Source organism: Palaemon carinicauda, chromosome 16 (assembly GCF_036898095.1).
Source record: "Palaemon carinicauda isolate YSFRI2023 chromosome 16, ASM3689809v2, whole genome shotgun sequence".
Classification (NCBI taxonomy): domain Eukaryota; kingdom Metazoa; phylum Arthropoda; class Malacostraca; order Decapoda; family Palaemonidae; genus Palaemon; species Palaemon carinicauda.
The window spans coordinates 126,437,996-126,461,947 of NC_090740.1; the positions used below are offsets into that span (position 1 = coordinate 126,437,996).

General features: G+C 37.7%; 1 protein-coding gene across 2 annotated transcripts in view; it reads right to left on the bottom strand.

The window, feature by feature from the left end:
• Positions 1 to 6,376: 6,376 nt before the first annotated feature.
• Positions 6,377 to 23,952, bottom strand: part of Usp7 (Ubiquitin-specific protease 7) — a 66,801-nt gene continuing 49,225 nt past the window's right edge. Inside the window, exons 13-22 of one of the 2 annotated variants that reach the window (XM_068390058.1) lie at positions 22,087 to 22,197; positions 21,355 to 21,538; positions 20,858 to 20,982; positions 20,442 to 20,564; positions 19,206 to 19,351; positions 13,926 to 14,079; positions 9,343 to 9,479; positions 8,679 to 8,967; positions 8,187 to 8,280; positions 6,377 to 8,067 (exon numbers count right to left, since the gene is read on the bottom strand). In XM_068390058.1, the coding sequence (XP_068246159.1) occupies positions 7,964 to 8,067; positions 8,187 to 8,280; positions 8,679 to 8,967; positions 9,343 to 9,479; positions 13,926 to 14,079; positions 19,206 to 19,351; positions 20,442 to 20,564; positions 20,858 to 20,982; positions 21,355 to 21,538; positions 22,087 to 22,197 (1,467 nt within the window). In that variant the 3' untranslated portion in view covers positions 6,377 to 7,963. Of the gene's footprint in view, positions 8,068 to 8,186; positions 8,281 to 8,678; positions 8,968 to 9,342; positions 9,480 to 13,925; positions 14,080 to 19,205; positions 19,352 to 20,441; positions 20,565 to 20,857; positions 20,986 to 21,354; positions 21,539 to 22,086; positions 22,198 to 23,952 lie in introns of both variants that reach the window. The other variant, XM_068390056.1, reaches the window with a different exon arrangement.

Below are 23,952 nucleotides of genomic sequence, written 5' to 3' on the forward strand. Positions count from 1 at the left end.
CCACTGATGGGCAATGGCGGAGAATGGGCGAATCTAATTTCATGGGTGGAATCCAGGAAAAGGACGATTCTCTCGCAGATGGGAAAGGGGGCCACAGTTTGCTGCCGCTGTCAGTGATCTTTCCCGCAAACAGGAAAATTGCTAAATGCTGCATAGTGGCTGGTAGAGAAACTACTCCCTCGGCAGGGGAGTAGATGAATCCCTCTCTTCTCTGAAGGGGAGACCAACAGGAGAAGGAAGTCTTTTCCGCAGACGGGAAAGACACGATCAACATCTACTGCCGTAGTTGGTGATTGTCCCCACAATGGAAGGGAGAGTTCCAGCACCTAGAGGCCATCCTCTTGGCCGTACTCTCTTGTTTCCCACTCTCGAATTCTAGCCCAAGTTGAAGGTCGACATTGGGCGTTGTACGAGAAACAAGCCGGAGCTCAAAACTGAGTTCCCCTTGAAGGGGGTGGTACCTTTTGCCCACAGGATTGATTGATTGATTTAAAGTTTTCAGGCATCCTGACATCTTTGCCCACAGGAACGTTGACCTCTTCTCAGAGAGGTTTAAGAGGTGGTACTGTTCAGACTATGACCACACCCAGAGGCAGAGTGGTACAGTATGGCCCATCCCTTTTCTTTGATGCACCTGTAGGGAGAAATCCTTTCTGGGAAGAACCGAGGAGATTGACTCCCTGGATGAGATTCTTATCTGACAAGCTCCTTATCAGGACAGTGTCTTTCTTACATTTTGTAGTGAACCAGAGAAAGAAAGATACCTGGTGCTGAAGGACCTATGATCTGGCTGTTCCTGAAGAGGTTGGATTCGACGGAGACTGATGCGGTCTTGTCAAACCAGCAGATGTTTCTGCAGGCTAATGACCATGTCTATAGATATCCGTATTCGATATGACAGTCGGGTCTCTTCTGAGATTACTCCAATCCTCAGATAGTGGTAAACTCGAAAAATCTCCACTGTTAGGATCAGCCAGTCGTCCGAAGTCTTCGGAGACAAGGACGATCCTGAAGGGGAAGGTTGACCTTAAATTAGAAACCCGTGACAACCCTCGGTGCTTAACTAAACTGAAGCACCATTCCCCGACGTAAGGCCGAGACGGATGTCCTGAAAAGGGAACTAGGAGTATTAGTACTAGTGGTCGATCCTGAACAGGAAGCCATGGGCTAACAGTTTGTATGATAGCAAGCCTTCCCCTCTTATGATAGGGTTTGAATATCACTCTTTCCATGAGCAAAGGCTAAGCTGAAGACTTCTATAGGTGACCGAAGAAGCTCAGTGGTATCTTGACGAATTGAGTCTTCCCATGAAACCGGATGTTCCAATCGCAATGATAAAGAGAGAGCGCTTCCCATCTCCTACAGGATGGAAGAGACAAGACAGTACTGTATCTCTTGCATTGAATGTGGACTCTCTGTCCTTGGCAAAAACATAAGCTGAGTATTTCGAGCTCGTAAGAGGGGTTTTACCATTATTGGAAAAAAGTTGCTCTATGGTGAGGAATTATCTTCTTTTTGAACTACTCCAGTCGAAGGGAGAGCACTGGTTACAAAAGTGTCATTGTAAGAGTACACAAACAAAACCGAGTCTCACAAAGGGTTGGGCAAATATGTTCCTTCAGGAAAGGATTTCGCAGATGGAGACTAAAGGAGCTCACACGAAGGTCCGAGGGAGTACAGTATAAGCCAACGGAAACCGGGATTACATGAGATGCCGACAACCTCTGGTGATCTAGTGGGTCACCCATCCCAGGATTGACAGGAATTGTAGCAACCAAGTTACAATAACTTGTCAGTGAATTCAATTTTAAGAATAAGAGAATGAGTACGAGGGTAACCCCATGGGGTTGTGCCCATAACTAGCGCAGTCCCTATTCGAGCAAAACGGCTCGCAAAGTAGTCCTATAATAACGTGAAACAAGGGAGGAGGTAGCAGCCAAGGCAGCAACCTGGCCCTTGGAGGCACATAGCACGTAAGCCATTTTGTAGTAGGAAGAATGTTTAGGTGAAAAACGTACGTTCATAAGGGATAAATGCGGGATCTTCTAGGTTTGCTGATGATGAAAACTTGGGGAACCAAAGAAACCGTGTTTGTGAGAAACAAACAAAACCCGAAAGGCGAGATGGGTATTAAGCGCCAAGGTTAGCCCTTGTGCATTACCCCTTGTCATCGATGGAGAGTGCTCTCGCATGGCAAGACGGCGAACGACGAGTCATCGAATGCCGATTGGTAAGAAGCTGGAGATTGTCTAGCCATTGAATCTGTGATTGGCGAGCTGGCGAATCTGAGATTTGGAGAATCGGCGAACTGGCGATCAGTGAGCTTGCAATTGGCGAGCTGGCGAAAGGCAAGCTCTCAAATGGTCTAGCTTTGAGCTGGGGAATGCTAAGCGGAGATGTGAGACGGCTCTTGGCGAGCTAGCTATAGACAATCGGTGATCTAAAGAACAACAGTATGGTTCAAGGATTGGCGAGTTGGCAATCGGTGATCAGCAATTTGACGATTGGCGAGCTGGAGATCAACGACCTGCGAAAGATGAGCTAGTGAAGAAACTGCAACAGCCGATGAGACCTAGCTGTCGACAATTCTCCCTGCACGTGGGAAGGTTACTAGGCAGAGAAAATGAAAGGAAGTTCTCCCTCGGAAGGGAGAACAGCCCAACACCTTGGGAAGATAACTCTCCCTAGGAAGGGCAAGTAGTCTAACCCTTGGAGACGGACCTTTAAGCAGCGTTCTTTGCTTCCCATCAACAAACATTGTTCAAGTTGAAGGTCTGCATCGAGCGCTACCTGATAAATGGCGCCGGCGCTAGTTCCTCAAAGACAGCATGCTGATCAGGAGATGCCACAGGCGCAGGAAAACAGAAAATTGACGTTCCACAGTAACAAACGGCAGTCACCCGGAAGGCACCCAGCCTATGGAGTGCCCGTCGTTCAAGGGGGGAGGTCGTAAGCGAAGGTTCCCTGCCGCACTATGCTGTCACATAAACAGCAAAATTCACAGTGAAGAAAAGCTCAAAATATATATAAAAACATTAAGAATGCTTTTATAAAAGAAAAGATTAAGAAAAAAATTAACTCAAATGGTATGAAAGTTGGAGAGGGGAGAGAGACAAGGTCTCTCTCCCCGAGCCAAAAGCAAAGTGAAGTCCCCAGCCCAGGTGTGAGTGAGAGGGGTAGTTGCTACACTAGGAGGATTAATACTACTGGAGATGCCCCGACTCAGAATTCTTTCCTGAACCCGTGAGGGCAGGGTTTGGCCAGATTCACCCCTTCAAACTGTCACATCTCAATCCCAAGTTAATCCTCCGACAGCATACTGGTACTTAGTCTGTTTTACTCAGACCTTTATTTTTAGCTGATAACTATTTACTTGTGCTATTTTATTACCGATGGTCCCTCCCTGTAATACTTTATTTAAAAAAAAAAAAAAAAATAATGTTAAACTTGTTGCTCAACTTATTGATGAATCAGTTACAAACTCCTTGGAATAATGAACTACAGTAAAGTCGTTGACCTTTATAGCCGTCTTTGGATGACATTGAACACAGCTTGTGATAATCTCACAACTGTTGTTACTGATTTTTGCCTAAAGGCAGGCAACTTATTTTTTTTTGTACAACCAAGAGCAGCACAGGAAGGAGCCATCGCTAATGAAAGCACAATAAGGGTTACCGTCTCTAAACAAAGGTCTGAATAGAACTGACTACAAATTCCAATACATTGACAGATTAACTTGAAGGATCAAGAACTGACAGTTCGAAGGGTAAAAACCTGGCTTCCCTTAATCCGGGTCAGGGCATCTCCAGTTATTTTTCCTCCAAGTTACTACATCTCCCCCTAACTAGCAAGTGGGGGGTTAACCCTCGCTAAGTCTAATGGCTCATCTTTCAGCTTAGCTGAAAGTAATACCCCTATAAATAGCGTTGGTTTCAATTGTAGTTATGGAACAATTATATATATAAATATATTAATATATATATATATATATATATATATATATATATATATATATATATATATATATATATATATAAAGCCTCAAATATATTTTACAAAAATTACAATATAGCTAAACATTAATAAATTTTTGTATGCAATTCAACACCAATAACAATACTGCAGAGTAAAATATCTTTAAAACCACCTCTTCAGTAGTATTTTATAATAAATATTACTTACACTACAGTAAATATTATAGCATATTTGTGCACTTATTACTTGCTATCTTGCCTTTAGTTCACAGTTAGCTCAAAGACTCATATCACTGTCAAAAGTTTGTCAATTCTAAAAAAAAAAAATAAAATAAAACCTCTATACCAGCATAAGACTAATAGCACACACGTGTGTGTATATATATAATATGTATATATATATATACATACATATATATATATATATATATATATATATATATATACATATATTTCTATGCATTTATGACCAGACATCTTTAAAAAAAGCATTCTTTTCTCTTCCTACTTCTTATCTTCTCATGTCAGCTTCAAAAATAATCCTTCTACCTCTAGGAGTAAGGAAAAGGTTTTAGATGATGCAACTGGTTTTTCGACAGAAAACAATTAAGTAACCTTACTGATTATACTGTTCAACACAGTGTGAAAGAATAGGCATCATAACTATTCTTTGTGAAACTCTCCACATATCCATTCTTAAATAGATAAAACTAATCTGTCAGAATTACTCCAGAGAATGTGTATGAAAAGTTAAACATTTCTGGAAATTCATTTCATGAGAACTTGGCTGTTCAATCTTAAGAGAATGAATATATAATCATATACAATTACTGCCTCATGTTAAAACCAATTGCAATATTTTCATATCAATTGCCATCAACTATGAAATAATCTCTTTATAACAAATCAAGTATAAGTTAAATAGCAAGATAATTAGGGTATGATTTTTGCAGCCTTGTATAACACTAGATTATTTTTTAAAATTTTATTTTACATTACTTGAACAAGAAAACTAATACAGAAACCGTAAAAAACAGATTTCCGCAAACATAAAAAAGGCACTTGATGACATTCGTGTAATTCTAGTAATTTTTGCCAATTCTCTTGCATTCCCAAAACTCCTACTTTTCTACAAAGAGTAGGAAGTTTATTTAGCATTGCAATCATTTTAATGATTTAGAAGGTAACAATGTAAAAAAAACACACAATAAGGTGAATCTTTTTACACATTATTATTTATGATTGATTTACTTTTATTAACAGAAGTACAGTGTTCAGGCTAAAAAGTGTCCGTGAAAGCAATGGTATTAGCAAGACCATAGTCACTCATCCTCTTGCTCTCATGAATATTATATAAAGCAGGTATCATGGCTTCTGTAAAATGTAATCATGGACACCCGTAAAAACTAAATTTCTTCAACTGTACAGCATATCAAAGCCTATATTGTAGGGGCAAAAGGAAGTTCTCGACCAAGTGCCAGTTTCCTCACACTGAGGCAGTTGCAATGCGGGTCGTGCCCATCTAAGCACTTCCCAAGACAGCAGCAGCTCAATACACACAGGGAGCTGGATGACCAGTCCTACTTGCTTGACCAAAAAGCATTCTAAGACACCCAAATGAGGAATGTGATGGTGATGGTACATGTGGATGTTTGGTGCATCAAATGAGAAAGATGCTAAAACATGTATGTGAATACAGTACAGTAAATGAGTCATACAAAATACTCTTGCATCAGGGCACCAAGAAGGACTGGGATTTTTCAAAAAGCCAGTCTTTATGAATTCACTGGTTAGGAAATATACAATATCATGATTTCATATCCAACAGTTGAAACCATAAATATTAGATAACTATTTTAGGAAAGGGTATTTTTTAATTGAGGCTTTTGGAACTATTCAATCTTCATTTTCAATAAAGTACTGAATTTAAATGAACACTTTACATATGAAATAAAGGTGAAGGGAAGCCATGCTATTCTGCATTCACACATACATTCCATTTCACATACTGCAGCTTTCATTGCAATGGAGGATTAATAAACAAGTGATCCACTGGGCTCATGCGGACGACCTTACACACATGCTGGGAGGTGATGGCAACCCCCAGCAAAACATGGATCATTGCCAGACTATCACAGTTACGGTGCAGAGGAAAACTGGTGGGCGGTGATGGTGACGGTGGTGGTGGTGACGGTGTGCTTGCCTGCCTTCGTAGATGCAGTGCCCTCGCATTTTCTATCCTACCATATAAATTCTTTTACTACAATACATATGAGAGAGAGAGAGAGAGAGAGAGAGAGAGAGAGAGAGAGAGAGAGAGAGAGAGAGAGAGAGAGAGAGAGAGAGAGAGAGAGAATCATTTTATTACAATGAGATAAATTCTTTTACTACAATACATATGTGAGAGAGAGAGAGAGAGAGAGAGAGAGAGAGAGAGAGAGAGAGAGAGAGAGAGAGAGAGAGAGAGAGAGATTATCTAAAGAAACCAATTATCTTTCCTTTGCATAGCATTCTTTAAGTTTCATTTATATAATTTAAAATACTTTCAAATAGGAAATACATTAGATCCTGACACAATTAATAAAGTACCTTCCAACATACCAATATAAGTAAGTACAATAGTATGTCTATCCCAAATTGTCGCTGTAAAACAATAAACACAAGGGTTGACTTACAACAAACTGAAAATTATAAACATATAAAATGATACACTGAAACCTACATGATGGTAAAATAATAATTATGTCTTTTAGAGCCTCCGTGCATGTTTTTAATCCAAATTCTAAGGGTCCAATACAGCTATATGTAGTGGAGATGTGTACAGATTAACTTGGCCACTATACTTTAGTTCCCCTTCATGGCAGACTACATTACCTTTAAATTTTCTGCTGGGTAACAAAGCATATGTATAAATTACCAATCCTGACAGGCTAAAAGATTAACTGACCAAACCTTATAAAACTATAAAGCTAAAGGGTAGAACAATACACAATACAGGCTTCTTACTTTGGCTCAAATATGTAAATATTTCAGTGGCAAAAGTGCTGCATGATCAGGCATTTAACAATATATACTTATATATATTTATATATATAGACACTGCAAAATGCACACCACAGGACACCTTTCACCACTGGTTTAAAACAAATGAAAAGTTATCACTGCTTTTACTCAGATAATTGTATTGCCTTTTTCTCCATCACATACCAATGTTCCCACTAAGCTAAAGTTTATAGCATACTGCTCAGGGGACATGTGGAGGAAACCATAGTCTCAATGACAGGTGAATGCTGCTGGTGGTGCTACTTTTCATTAGTTTCTGCACCTTATTATTTCCAGATAAGATTCCATATACAGGGTGCTGTAACATTAACTATGTTCCATCACTCACTGTTTTCAATACGCGTAGCTCAATTACCTTATCACAGATTAAAAAACAAAGTAGCTACGAGTCAGATTAATCCCTTCAAGCACACTGAAAACCTAAACAATCTAAAAAGTTTGACAACAACAACAACCATTAAGAGAAATGCCTTATTTTCAGCAACTGAAGCTGGTTCTTCAATAGCTTTATGGTTTTACTGTTTCCACACACATGAGCCCACTGTCAAATAACTCCAGATGCTTCCTTTCTACTAGGTTAAAATAAATAAATAAAATACATTGCGCCATTTCTAATGACCAGTTCAAGTAGCATCCCTAGGAGCACTGCACTGGATGTCAAAAGCTGCATAAACCATGAATGGATCTGCATTGAGCAACAGATGTCCAGCATTCACGAAGGTTAACAACAGCAGCCCACCTGAGACTGCAGAGGAGGTGGTATAAACAAGACATATAGATTTCATTACAGTTTCAATCTATGGCAGCATAATGTGAGGCACAGCGCACAGTAGCCACATCACACACGCACAAAAAGGAAATAACCACCCACTCTTAATTGTTTTCCTACTGGCTCCAGTTTGGTTTCACCTTAGACTATCAAAATCTCAATTATAGATCTTGATTGCCTTTTCTAGGTAATTGTATCTTGACCGCTTTGGAGCTTTGTTCACATGCTCCAAACCAAGCCAAGGTTTAGCAGGCATGGAAGCTGTTAAAACAAAAGAAAAAGAAAATTAAAACTTGTCTTTCCTCAAAACTCATTTACTCAATAAAATTTTTATACCATATACAGATAAATTTCATTATAAGAATAGGCATAATACTTACTTTGAGAAGGATGTGCTTTGAAGTCTTGTAAGTTGACTACATCATCATCATTAATGAACGTAGGCCTTCCCATCACGACACTTGCAAACTTGTACTAAAATACAAATATTAGCAGGGTTAACATTTAGCACCATAAGACTGGATTTATATACAGTATATATATAAAAAAAATCACCTATTGGGGTACAATTTTGAGGTTCACTTGACAAAATTTTGAATTAAATAAAAATAATCATCAATCCTTATACCTAGTAGAGAATTTTGGCTGAAAAAAAAAATAATTTAGTGAAAGATGAATGTAACAATAAGAATTTTATCACTTACAGCCATAAAAGTATAAAACTGGTTGATTTTTACACAATTTCTCAATTATTTCCTCTCATATAATCCACCAAGTACAAAATCTCAACTGAGTAAATTTTGCATATCAGTTATCGCCAGATAACTTTGTAATTCAACATCAAGTGTGCACTTCTAAAAGTAAAACCTCACCTTTTCAAATTCCTTGTCTGGTACATCTAACTTCTTCTGGATACGTTCACGAACATCTGAGAATCTTTCCCCTTCCTTGATTTTACAGTGGAATGGGATGCCAAAGGTTGAAAACACCTCTTTATGAAAATGAGCCACAGATATCAATAGCTCATCTTCGGCTATGTGCAACTCATCCTTTGGTATTTCCTCGATACGATACGATTTAGTTCCTCCCGTACTTAGAGCATCTAAGCTCATGTTCTCGCTGATGATGGACCCAATTTTATACGATGCCACGTCAACTAGTCTAAAAAACAAAATTCAAAAATTTTACCCACATTCAATATGGTCAATTGCTAGTAGAAACTTAGTAAAACAGAAAAATTAACATCAAATGTGCCATGGAGCAGTTGGAATTATACATCATTCCGCACTGAAGTCATTTGACGTTAAAAAAAAAATCTTTCCCTATTTGAATCGCACATATTAAACACAATTAGACTAGTTTTTTTTCTTTTGAGCTGTGTATTTCATATATTTGGAAAATATGTCATTAGCATCAAGAATGCTTTGAATCAAAAATAGATAAAACATGACTTCTTTTGCTCATTTGAGTTATATAATTGAAAAATATAATAGTCTTCAACATCAAGAAACTGTTCTTATGATTCTTATTACCTACCTTAATTTATTAGACCCATTTTCTGAAAGAGTTACTTGCTTCCTTGCTTCATGAAGGAGGTCAGCTACTGTGCCATTTTTATTAGGATACAAAACTAACTCTATTTCCTCCTTCATTCTCTCTCCAACCCATGTACACTGGAAAAGAAACAACACATAACTGGCTTTGGCAACACTGAACCATCACTTTCCCTAATGTTTTGGTAATACTTTGTTTTTATAAAGTGATTACTGATTAACAAGTTTTAAATTTCCTTTTAATATTATGTAAGAGTTTAGCCACATTACAAATGATTTTTTCAAAATATTTTATAGGTTATAAGGAAATGGAAAAAGAAAAAAAAATATTTAAAAACTTGATTCTTTTTATAAAAAATACAAGAAATATAGAGATAAATTTGAACACTGAAAAATCCTGCTGGAATAAATTCTCCATATGTTGTTGAATGAAATGAAAATAAAAAAGATAAGAGTATTACATAGCTCAATGAACTTATAGTACATTGATTGCAGTAAACTTACTTTTTTATCAATGCTGGGTTTGACCTATTTGAAGCCGAGTGCTTACACTACATAATAGTTTACTTAAGAATGCAAAACAACAAAACAAAAAATCATGCATTTTTACAATTATATTTCTCTACTATAAAAAAGAAAAAATTATTTTTTTTTATAATTTATCTATCTATCTTCCAAGGCACTTGCCCTAATTTTGGGGGGTAGGCAACATAAAACATAAGGGGACTTTTTTTGCCTTCGTGCCTCCCAGCCTGACAAGGGATTCAGCCGAGTTTGGTTGGTACTACTAGGGTGCCACAGACCACCCTACCCCGTTATCCATCCCAAATGAAGCTTCATATGCTGAATCCCCTACTGCTGCTACCTCAGTGGTCAAAAGGCAACGGGAGAAAGCAGCAGGGGATATCGCAATTGCATCAATCGCCCACCATTCATTCCTATTTCTAGCACGCTATTTTCTCTCTCTCACATCTATCCTCTTATCACCACGTGCTTTCTTCACTTAATCCATCCATCCAAAACCTAGCCGTCTTATACTTCTCCCATCAACTCTTGCATGCAACACCTTCAGCAGTCAGCCATTTTCCATTCTCATTACATGGCCAAACCCCTTCAACACATTCATATCCACTTTCGCTGCTAATTCATTTTCTACACCCCTTCTCCCCCTCACTACTTTATCCCTAACCCCATCTTATCAAGATACACCAGCTATACTCCTCAGACACTTCATCTCAAACACATTCAATTTCTGTCTCTCCGTCACTTTTATTCCCCCACCACTCTGATCCATACATCACAGTTGATTAAATCACTTTTTCATGTAGAACTCTTTACATTCATTCCCAGCCCTCTTATCTTTACCACCCTCTTCAGAGCCTCTAACACTTTACATCCTTCATTGACTCTGATGTACATTTGCTTCCACTACACCATTTGCAGCAACAGCATACCCCAAGTACTTGAAATAATCTACTTAAAGCAAATCTCCATTCAACATGACATTCAATCTATCACAACCCTCCATACTCGTGCATTTCATAACCTTACTCTTACTAACACACCTTCCCAAACTCTGTCACTACACGACCCAGCTTTTCCGAGTCTGCAATCAATACAGTACCATCAGCAAACAAAACCCAATTTACCTTCAACTTATGATCCCTCTCATCTATCTGTTTCATTCCTCGACCAAGTACTCGAGCATTCACCTCTCTTAAAACTCCATCAACAAACAAATTGAACAACCATGGTGACATCACATATCCCAGCCTCGGCCCCTCTCGCACTGGAAACTAATCACTCACTTTATTTCCTATCCTAACATATGCTTTACTACCTTTGTAGAAACTTTTCACTGCTTGCAACAACTTTCCACCAACTCCATAAAACCTCATCACACAATTTCCCTATCAACTCTATGATAAGCTTTCTCCAGATTCATAAATGCAACACGCAGCTCCTTACCTTTTACTAAATATTTCTTGTATATCTGCGTAACTGTAAAATCTGATCCATACATCCCTATCTCTTCTAAACCATCCTACACTTCTAGGATTGCATGATCTGTTTAATCCTTAATCCTATTAATTATCACTCTACCATACACTTTACTAACCCCGCTCAACAAATAACCCTTGAATTACAACACTAGTGTACATCTTCCTTACCCTTGTATAGCGGTACAGTACACGCACACACCAAGTCCATTGGTACCATTGACAACATAAAACACATATTAAACAATCTTACCAACCATTCAAGTACAGTCACAATTCCATCCCTTAAAATCTCGGCCCTAAGTCATCCCTACTAAGTGCTTTTCCTGTTCTCGTTTCATCTAGTGCTCTCTTCACTTCCTCTCTTGTAATTTCTCTCATTCTCATCTCCCATCACTGGCACCTAAACAGCAATTATATATGCTCACTATTATCCTCAACATTCACCCCTCTTTTTCCTTGCCTCCCTTCCATTTTCATATTTCACTGTGTTATCTTCTCAATTCACCCCTCCTTACGCTTCATTTCTTTCCAAAACTACTTCTCTTCATACAAACGACACAATCCCTGACCCCACCTCCAGTCAGTTGCCCTTTTTACCTCAGCAACCTTATGTTTTAATTCTACATTTTTCTCCCTATATCTTTCATACTTCTCTACAATATTACCTGCAACTATTCTTTAAATGCCCTCTTTTTCTCTTCCACTTTCATCTTCACTCCTTCAGTCCACCTTTCATGACCCTTCCCCAACAATCCTCTTGCCACACACATGACTTGTAATACCAACAAATTTTTCTTTTGCTAACTTCCAATCCTCTGGATCAACAGTATCTCATCCTTTCACCCTGTAATATGCCACTTTCAATTTTTCACGATATTCACTTTTTTATCTCTATATACCAAGGAATTTCCCCAATTTTGAGGGGTAGCCGACATATAAAAAAAAAAGGGGGGGGGGGGGGGCTTTCCTCTCTATCTCCTCCCAGCCTGACGAGGGACTTAACCGAGTTCGGCTGGTACTGCTAGGGTGCCACAGCCCACCCTCCCCCGTTATCACCACAGATGAAGCTTCAAAACGCTGAATCCCCTACTGCTGCCACCTCCGTCGTCATCCAAGTAGGGCCTACCGGAACTGCGTCACAATATCTCGCCATTCATTCCTATTTCTAGCACGCTCTCTTGCCTCTCTCACATCTATCCTCCTATCACCCAGAGTTTTCTTCACTCCATTCATCCACCCCAACCTTGGCCTTACTCTTGTAATTCTCCCATTCACTTTTTACCTCTGGTTTTTTCAACTCTTCAATCTTTACTACCGCCCTTCTACATTCCCCAACTCCTTCGCTACAGCTAAATTTCCTTCAAACAAAAAATGATCAGACACACCGTTAGTCAACTCCTAAACATATGCACAATCTTCTAAACATCCTTCTAGTTATTAACAAATAATCCATTAATGCCTTTTCAAAAACTCTTCCAGTTGCCACTTACCCATGTATGCTTATTATTATCTCTTCACGGAAAAAAAAAAAAAAAAAAAACTACCTATCACCAGCTTGTGTTCAACACATATTTAATAGTCTCTCACCACTCTCATTTTCACCTGGTACGCCATACTTCCCAATGACACCTCTGCCTCTCCAGCACCCACTTTGGCATTTAAGTTAACCATCACAACTACATAATTTCTTCAACACAGCTAGTTAATTCCTTTCAATCTTCACTTTTCTCACAACCTGACCCATACACACAAACAAAAGCCCAACATTCCCTACCCACCCTAACCTAGATGACACGTCCTTCCATTCCACTACTTTGTCATCCATTCACTCAAAAATAAAGCCACACCATCACTTGCCCTTCCCTTTTCAAGCACAGACACTTTACCTGTCATTTCATCCCTCCCTTTTCTCTTTGACTCACAAAAGGCATCCATCCTTCTATTCCAATACATATGTCCAATCTCACATATTTTACTCACTATCGTACTACATCCACGCACATTCAGACACCCCAAAACTAGAGTAAATGGAGCAGTCACTCTCCTCCAGCTCCTCCTCTTTGATATCTATACAGGAGGGGATTGGCCCTTTCTGTCGCCTCTAATGACATGCAGGGATACGTTGGCGCTATTCTAATGGTTGTTATGCCCTCGCAGCCATTTTACATAAAAATATAATGCTTCTTAGAACAGAAATTTCATGTAGTTACTATTGTTAGCAGCAGGATAACTTGCAAAGTTTATGATACTCTGAGACAGGGTCTTAATAATTTAGTTTTGTTTTCTTAATCACCAGAAAACCAAGGTACAGAAGCCCCTTAATAGGTTGAAGTGCTGCTTTAACAGAATTAAATATTAGGGGATCACTCACAATGCAGCAATAAGCAATCAAAACAGAAAAAAATTAGACAATCTGATATAAAAATTAACTTTCAAAATAAAAGAATTTCATACCGACCAAACATGACTAAACAATGAAAATTGCGAACTGAAAAATTCACTCTCAAAAACTGCCTACAATATAAAAAAAAAAAAAAAAAAAACCAGCAATTTTAAAACTTACCTTAAATTGCTTCTTATTTTCTAATTCATTTATTCTAATGCTAAGTTGCTGATAAAATATTTTCTTAGGGTGGCGTGGCTTCATACAGACTAGCATATCCTTGAGAGTTCCTTCATATGTACATCTCACTGCATTGCCAGGTCCATCTCGATAGCTGTGGAAAAAAAAAATTATTTCTGAAAACTAAAATGTCTCTGTAGTATACTATTGCCCAACAATTTAGTAACTACTATGATATATTACTGTGAACAAATCTCTTTAAAAAAAAATTGCTGAAATTTATCAATACAGTACACTAAAATGTATAATGGTTACTGTTTGATTATTAATGGGTTGAACATTTCATGAGCTCAGAGAAATCAAATCCTATAGAAATTTTGATAAGATCTCACATAATTTCATGCAACTCTTATATGCAAGGCTTGGAAAAACAGAAAAATCCCCTTAAGGGTATCTTTGACATACGTGTTGATTGAAATTTTAATAATCACACACATTATGTTTAACTGTTATTTCTGACTTGCATTCTTTATGCATTGGGATTGGGTCAAGCGGATCAAAAAAGCCTGAATAGCTAACCCACACTTTCTAAGACTGAAAAATTGAGTTTCAAATGAAGAAAGCCACAACACAACAATTTTAATGTAATGTTATCAGATTTGTTAATCCATAAAGTCTGCAATACATTAGAGATGACAGATTTTATAAATAGCTAATTGGAATGAGTATTATATCCTATATGATCATAATTAGTTTTAACTACCTGGCCAAATTTGCAGTCTTAAATGTCTACAAGCAAAGAATCAACCATTCTAAACATTAATAACGTACAAGTTTCATCAATTCAATGGCGTAAAAATTGCACCATTATAAAGGAGGGTTTTTGGAAACTCCATCAAAGACAACAGACTTCACAAATTCAATGATGTCTAATGAAGAATCACCAAGCACCTCTTGCCACAGAAGCCACTGTCAAAGACTTTCTTCTCCCATAGCTTTGTTTCTTAGTTGCCCACAGGGATAAATTCCTATGATCATTTCTGCAAAATAGCCTGGGGCTTCTGAACTACATTTTTCACCATCAGCTGCACTCGTGCGATTTTGACTGATAGGGTGCCATATGCCACTCATTAAGCCAATCAACAAGTTTATTTAGTGACCCTTCCTATTTTCCTTTTTTTATGGTTACATGGCTTCAACCAATCGTAAATGTTCCTGCAGGAGGAGGGAGAAGGTACACATTTGTAGTCTGCTGAAGCAAACGGCATGAAAAGAGGAAAAGCAGGCATTGCAGGAGGAGGAAGAGGACCATTCTCTCGCTCATCTACAGGCAGAGAAGGGGCAGAAGGAATCTTGGGACCAAGTGAAGCCATTCTGTTTCATCATGGTATAGAATATTCTGCAGTTGCCATGATTCGTAGAGCTAAAAAAAGACAGCTTTCTACTCTCTCAACAGTACTTGAAGCAAGTAGAGGGTGAAGGTGTTTAATAAGGAAAACAAATAACCTATCAACTTGTTGAAGAGGTCCATGGCCTGCATATAGTCCATGTACTGTCTAAGCTTTGGTCTCTCCATGGTCCTTTTCTAATAGGCAACCCTTCCCGCTCTCATATGATAATCCACTGGTGGATGAATTGCTGTACTTGTGTCGTCTGCATTTGTTGTTGGTCTAACCTGATATCCTGCTAGCAGATTACATTGTTCTTTTATCTGAAGGTTATCTTCTAATACCCAATGTCTTTCCATTACCTTCAGGGAGTTTGTTGCACCTCTTACAAAGCAGAAAGTGCCACTATAGTCAATGACATTACCCTAGTTCTTTTGCAAAACTAAAAGAATTGTACAAGTTATCTATGAGAACATGGTAACCTTCATGCACGCCTAAAATTGCTGTCACACATGTACAGAGAAACACCACGGTATACGATGTCATCAGTGACATGACCCATTTGGACTAATGCAGGCATTAAAATTTGATGCAATACTTTGTAGGTTCAATACGGTTATGTAACCCAATTAAGGTACCCTTTTTATTTCACCATAGTGTATCTTCATCGAGAGCGAAGCTATTTATAGATGTAGAGATTCTTACATTTATCATGGATGTCCTTCTTGGTAGGCCAAATGATAATAACAGTCTTCCTTATCCTTAGGTATGACACAGATGTTGAAAGTATGAAAGTTCTTCCCTATCGCCTCAAAATGCCCAAGTGACTTCACCTTCATGAAAGCTTCCCGAGTATACTGCAGCATATTTTACAAATTGACCAGAAAATCTTTGTTGGGGGAAGCTATCTATGCCCATCTACATAAGGCTTAGATGCTTGACAACAATGACATTACAACTCTATACCTATGCCAACCTCTTCATGTAGGTGGCATAGTTGTTGGTTTCTTCCACAAGATAAACAGGCAACTTGTATGAAAATCAAAAAGGAGAAACATTGATCCGTAGCAATAGGCATTGTGATACCCAAAGAGCAGTGAAGGGATACATAGATAGTTGGTGGGTCTTTCAGCCTTCAAGGAAATCCCCCTCTTATTGGATGCCCTGACCAAATGTAAAGAGGGAGCTTGAGTGGGAGGCAGAGATATATAGCACTCGGCTTTGAATCTATAGCTATTAATGTGACCTGAGTTGGTGCACTGGACTGCGGGAAAAGGAAATTTTGTGAATCATATCCCTATCCTCCTCTCCATCATCTTCATTATCGTCCATCAAAATCTTTATCACTCGGTCATTTGTCACAGTTTGTACATCCTCAACACCACCATACTAATCTGTAACATCAACCTCACTGTCTAGTAATATAATTTTAATTTTCACTAGTCTGCTTTTATGGATCTGGAGAAAGCGTATGATAGAGTTGATAGGGAAGCAATGTGGAATGTGATGAGGTTATATGGAGTTGGTGAAAGGTTGTTGCAAGTAGTGAAAAGTTTCAACAAAAGTAGTAAAGCATGTGTTAGGATAGGAAATGAAGTGAGTGATTGGTTTCCGGTAAGAGTGGGGCTGAGACGGATGTGTGATGTCGCCGTGGTTGTTTAACTTGCATGTTGATGGAGTGGTGAGAGAGGTGAATGCTCGAGTGCTTGGACGAGGATTAAAACTGGTAGACGAGAATGACCATGAATGGGAGGTAAATCAGTTGCTGTTTGCGGATGATACTGTACTGGTTGCAGACACAGAAGAGAAGCTTGGACGATTAGTGACAGAATTTGGAAGTGTGTGTGAGAGAAGGAAGTTGAGAGTTAATGTGGGTAAGAGTAAGGTTATGAGATGTATGAGAAGGGAAGGTGGTGCAAGGTTGAATGTCATGTTGAATGGAGAGTTACTTGAGGAGGTGGATCAGTTTAAGTACTTGGGGTCTGTTGTTGCAGCAAATGGTGGAGTGGAAGCAGATGTACGTCAGTGAGTGAATGAAGGTTGCAAAGTGTTGGGGGCAGTTAAGGGAGTAGTAAAAAATAGAGGGTTGGGCATGAATGTAAAGAGAGTTCTATATGAGAAAGTGATTGTACCAACTGTGATGTATGGATCGGAGTTGTGGGGAATGAAAGTGATGGAGAGACAGAAATTTAATGTGTTTGAGATGAAGTGTCTAAGGAGTATGGCTGGTGTATCTCGAGTAGATAGGGTTAGGAACGAAGTGGTGAGAGTGAGAACGGGTGTAAGAAATGAGTTAGCAGCTAGAGTGGATATGAATGTGTTGAGGTGGTTTGGCCATGTTGAGAGAATGGAAAATGGATGTCTGCTAAAGAAGGTGATGAATGCAAGAGTTGATGGGAGAAGTACTAGAGGAAGGCCAAGGTTTGGGTGGATGGATGGAGTGAAGGAAGCTCTGGGTGATAGGAGGATAGATGTGAGCGAGGCAAGAGAGCGTGCTAGAAATAGGAATGAATGGCGAGCGATTGTGACGCAGTTCCGGTAGGCCCTGCTGCTGCCTCCGATGCCTTTGATGACCGCGGAGGTAGCAGCAGTAGGGGATTCAGCATTATGAAGCTTCATCTGTGGTGGATAATGTGGGAGGGTGGGCTGTGACACCCTAGCAGTACCAGCTGAACTCGGTTGAGTCCCTTGTTAGGCTGAGAAGAACGTAGAGAGTAGAGGTCCCCATTTTTGTTTTTGTTTCTTTGTTGATGTCGGCTACCCCCAAAAAATTGGGGGAAGTGCCATGGTTTATGTATGTATGTACTAGTCTGCTTTGTTGTCCTCCTTTGTTCTCATTCTCTTCTCCCTCACAGTACATTTCTTCCTTAGTCGAATCATCACTGTCATCACTATTACTTAGGGCCTCCATAAAGCTACTTAATTTTGGGGGGACAAGTTTCTGCCCTTCACATAGTGTCAACATACATAGAGTATAATGTATAAAAAAATTTCATTTGAGGAAATTTCTTCTTGCTAATAATGCTTCAACTGCAGTTCAAACTCAAGTGCTGCTGCCATGGCCTACATCAAGATGCCTTGCCACACTTTTCCCTTTAGTCACTACTAGAAACACCCTTTGGCATTCTGATTTTACACTATGATGAATTGTTTCCAAACTTCACTGAGGTTTTCAGCCAAAAATTATAAAAAGTAGCAGATGTATGCAAGAGAGGCAACAGACAGAGGCACTACTGTAGTCAACCTCCGCAACCTTCATCATACTGAGGTTAAAGCACGTCCCTTATCTAGTGCATCTCTTATTGCAATGTGCTAGCTAGAGCCAATAACCAACATTAACACAATCACTGCCAAAAGAATGTCAACAACTCGTCTACAAAAATCATTGTGAATTCAAAAGAAAAATTATATCCGGCCACAGAATATGTCTTTGGCTCTGAAGGGAATGAAAATGCCTGGACATAGTTATTGAGCTTCAAGAATTATTGTATTATACTGTGTAAAATGCAAGATAACTACACCTCGTATGCTGTAGCTAATGGAATAAGCTTACATTATAGCTAATAATGAACACCTTATACACTAACTCAAATTTAGCTTAATTTCTTGTGTATTCTAAACACCCTAAAACATAATTTTCAGGGATGGAAAAGTTTCCATATTATAAATAGTAGACTAAAGTATCAAAACAAGCTCTGCAGTATTTATTATACCAGTGTATTCAGTTTATTAAAATAAATGGCTTAGATATACAGTAAATCTAACTTCATCAACTACAGTAACTTATCTATGGAGATAGCATCAAGTAGTATTCCTTTTGATGAACATGGTTTGTATACTGTTTCTTGGGACCGAGTTAATATCGTTGACGTTCACAAGCAATTCTACTTACCTCTGTGACTTAAAAAATTGTAACAGGTACGGGTCGGTATCTAGACGATGTGCAACAGCCCGGGCCATTTGGTCATAGTTCATTCTCTGGGAAAGTTCCATTGTAAAGCCTGGATCATTGGGCACCGTCTTATCACAGAAAGTAACCTGTGAAACAGTTTGGAATTATTCCTAAGTTTATACATGCAACAAATTTATACAAGTTACAACCCTACATACTGTAACCTCCAACATAAAAAATTTACCATCTAATAGAAGTTGAATTACCATTCGCATAAAAAGGTTAAAAAACAAACAAATCATTCATAGACAGGATGTATTCTGTTGTTTAAAAGTGAAATGTGTAGCATGACTACTAATTACTGAATAGAAGTTGAGCAACTAGAGGGAAAAGACTACCGGGAATGGACAATGTGGGGTGAAATGCAGATGGCAATCCAAATGGGGGAGATAAGGGCATTGCAAAGAACCTGCAGCAATACTTAGTGCATGTATGTAGTGCAAGAAGGGATACCAACCACCCATACATGTTCCTCATTGGAATTTACCACTTTCTATGTACAGTACATATTGGGTATTAATTTTGCAACATCTCCCATCTTCCCTGTTTATTGCGTCAGTTTTAATCAATTCCCACTGGTCTTTTTGTACTTGGCTGGATTTTTTCAACTTTACCTTATTCCAATTTCCTTTCTTTACCTTATTCCAATTTCCTTTCTTTACCTTATTCCAATTTCCTTTCTTTACCTTATTCCAATTTCCTCTTTCTATTTTGCAATAAAAATTCTATAAAAATCACCTTAAAGTCAAGAACCATGATACAGCATGCTGCAATTATATTTCATTACAGGTATAAAATTTCCCAATATCAGACAAGTGGATAAAAAGATACTAATCCAAAAGAATAAAATGCACAAGGTGAGACCATAGAGCTAGGGTACTTAGAGACTATAAATAAACAAGTACAGTATGCCATAAAAGGTCAATTTTAAATGGTAACCAACCCAAATGTTTCTTAAAATGGTTTTACCTAAACTTATTAAAATTTCTCTAAACTTTTGTCACATTTTACCACTAGCCTCTACTGTGTTTGATGAAAACTTAAGCTTGCATATTATCAAATTGGGTAGCTTACCTCAACCCTGTAGAAGACTAAACTTTTGTCACAATTTACCACTAGCCTCTACTGTCTTTGATGAAAACTTAAGCTCGCAAACTATCACATTGGGCAGCTTACCTCAACCCTGTAGAAGAGGTCTCTAAAGTAGTCTCGGCAGGACGGAAGCTCAAGGCTGGGGTCATCCAAGAGATCTTCTCGTTGGAATACAATAATGTCTCCGTCCATCAACTCGTCTAAAACCTATTGACACAAAAAATGAACAAAATAAATCATGATGAGCTGCTATTTGGGCAACCACCACCTAATTACAGGTGTGCTTGTAAAGTTCTCTCATTCAAAATGTTAAATTATTCTAAGCAAAATGTTTTAGTAAAACCACAGTGGCCTTTGTAAATGTAAAAATTGTCATGGCAAAGTGGAAAAAAATATGTCAAGTATCTCAAATAAGAAATAAACAGTATCACTTCTTATAGATGTGAAATTAAATAGAAATCAAAGACTAAATACTCTTATTTGAGTCTGAGAAAACCTACCTTTTCTAGAGGTCGATCAAGATCTGCTAATCTTTCTAATAGATTAGGCTTTATCTCTTCAAAAAGTGCTAATTCTGTTCCCTGGGGTAATCCTGCACGCTCATTCAACATTGGCACCAACTCCTCTGCTCCAGAACAGAATAATAAAGTGGAATATAAATATTTGGTTTGCAAGAGAAAAATACTTGTGATGAACACTGAAATTCACTAACAGCTGTGCATTCTACAATTTAATACATCCAGAGCTTTTCTTATGAATAACACAGCTCCTTATTTCATAGCATTTATTCATTAGGAGTAAATACAATTTTGGAAGAAAATTTCAAGTCCGTTTACTTGACTACCACAAAGTGTAGCCTATATAGAAAGGGACTAAAATATACACCATATACAAGTAAAATTTACAAACAAATAAGTTAATTAATAACAAAAAATGCAATAGTACATATATGAGAAAAAAAAGAAAAGGATGGAGTGGGGAAGGGGTTGATACTCACGGACATTGAAAGAGATGTGCATGTAATGATGGCCACAATAATGCAATCTTTTGTGGCGGGGATCATAGTACTTGAAGAAGAGAAGGACATCAGAATCTTTGTCAAAGGCTGTCAGAGCTTTTAGACCTGAGTCAGGAGGAACAGTTTCCATGAACACTGTCCATGGATTGGTATTGCCACTGGTCTGAAAAGATAAATACGTTATGAAACATGTTACAGTACTTAATTTATGAATTAATATCAGGACCAGCTTATGGAATTCATGTTTGATTAGAGAGCAAATAGATTGCTATCACAAGGTTTAAAAAAGGATTATAATGGGAAAAGAAATTAATTTGCTGCTGTCCATTGTATTCAAAGTTAAAATGGACACCCTACAAACAACATAGCTTTCTATACAAAGAGCTGGTTACCCAATACAAAAGTAATAGCGGCCCTATAAAGTAATTTTTTTTTATCCTAGGAGCATTCCCTCACATGAAGAAAACACCCTTGTATACCCTTAAAAATAGAATCTGCAAAAAGAAAAAAAAGGGGTCGAAACTAGTCAAGTACAAAGAGAAAACTTATAGACTAATCCTATGATGGTGAAAAAACCAATAATCCAGAAAATTACAACCTCAAAATCTGTAGGCCTTCTAATAAATAAAATTCATAAATTTTATAGGTTCATTCAGGGAAAGTATTCAATAAAAGGGCAAATGCATCATGAGATCACAGTTCAGTACTTACTTCTATCAAAGGTTTATGAAGGTCTGATTCAAGATCTAATAACGTTGGTCTATTAGTTTGATTGGTCCGGAGATTAAGAGGCCAAGGTCGGATTTGTTCAACAGGATATTTCTGAAAATAAAAAATTCTTATAAAGTAATGACGACTAACATTACCCACTTTTAGAGGGTAATTTTTGCCAAATATACCTGCTATACCACCTTATTCTGAAACAAATTTAAAAATACTTTCTAGTAAACAGTAGCTTAGTCAAAATACCAGCCATATGTCATAATATCACTGATAGAATTATAGGATCTTTAAGGAATGGCTATATAGCTTGATGTTAGATCCTCCTCTTTATAGGGCTCTTTTTCTCTAGCTACATAAGCTGAGACTCTTCAGTGGCTGTTTTACCACATGTTAAGGGTAAACAAGACTTTTTAGCTATAGATTTGATTATATTTATGAATTTGGACTTTAAAACATCAGCATTGAAGTTTTGAAAGTCATTCAGCACCTATGTGCAACTGGGGAAACTCCACAGTTGAAATATAAGGTGAAAGTTAAGAGGATGGACAGGAAAATGGGAGAAAAAAAAGCTGGAAAAATAAATGTAGCTACCACCAGATGAGGTGAACCAAAGTAAGGGTAGGAGATTTTCTTTTAAGAAGTATACACTGAAATCAAACCAATGTTCTCAAGTCTCAGATACTACAATAGCATCTGTAAAACGGCAAATGTATTATGGGTATGACATTTCATTGGGAGTACACTCAAGCACACTTTTATATCAATTTTCCCTTTATTTTTTTTATTTTTAATATTGCAAGGCACAATAAAAGAGCTAAGGAAAGTACTTTATCAAATAAAGTTCTTTTCATTATCCACATCAAAAAACCAACCACTTATCTCCATTTCTCTTTAATCATGTTCATAATGCTATTGTTATTTATCTTGACTTCTCTATTCCTTTTTCTATACTGGCTTTGTTCTTAAAAATTGATTGTGATAAATCTAAATATACGAGGTATTTCAAAATATCCCAAAAAGGTTTTACAACAAACACAAAATGGAGTTATATTGAATTTCAGTGAAATAAAGAATAAAAGCCAGTGGTAGACAACCCTGTCATGGATGAAAAAACTTTTGAATGCATGGCTGGTCTCACCATCATTAGTGTTTTCTTAAAAGATATTCCCCATTTGGTGTACTGTATATCAAAAATTAACCCATTCCAGATTGATTGAGATTTGCACCACCAGCCTAACTTTCTATTATTTCCAGGTCTTAATGTAACTCCTTTATATAACTTGAAAAATACATTTCTACTGGTTTCCCTGCAACTTCAATTACTACAACCTTACAATATGTCTGCTTTACTCCGTTCTTCTTTATTTATCATCATTTGTTCTGGAAAGGCAAAATCCAATCACCCTATCATATTTGTAATCTGAGTTTTCACTCCTGAGACACAACATTGAACTTATCTAAGTCAAATAGGCAGCTTCTACATAGGACTCTTCCTATTGTATTTTTCTACTTTAAATTTCTTTGAAATTTTTATAATCTTTAAATGATTACTCAAAAGTACAGCTGGGTGTAGCTGTATTTATGTAATAGACAAAATGTGCCTAAAAATGTAATTTCCTCAAGATTTCCAATCTTCTCATCATGCAAACCATCTTCTAATCCTTTTATAATTCCTGCCTTGAATCCAGCTGTTAACATAAGTTCGCCACCATAATACCAGAGGACCTTTATTTATGCAACATTGTTGCTTCCTCAATTGCTATTAAGGGGAGGGCATTTTATCAATATTAGACGGGTTGATTTCAAATTATATTGCAGGACTACTAGTTATTATGAGTATAACTTTAAAAAAAA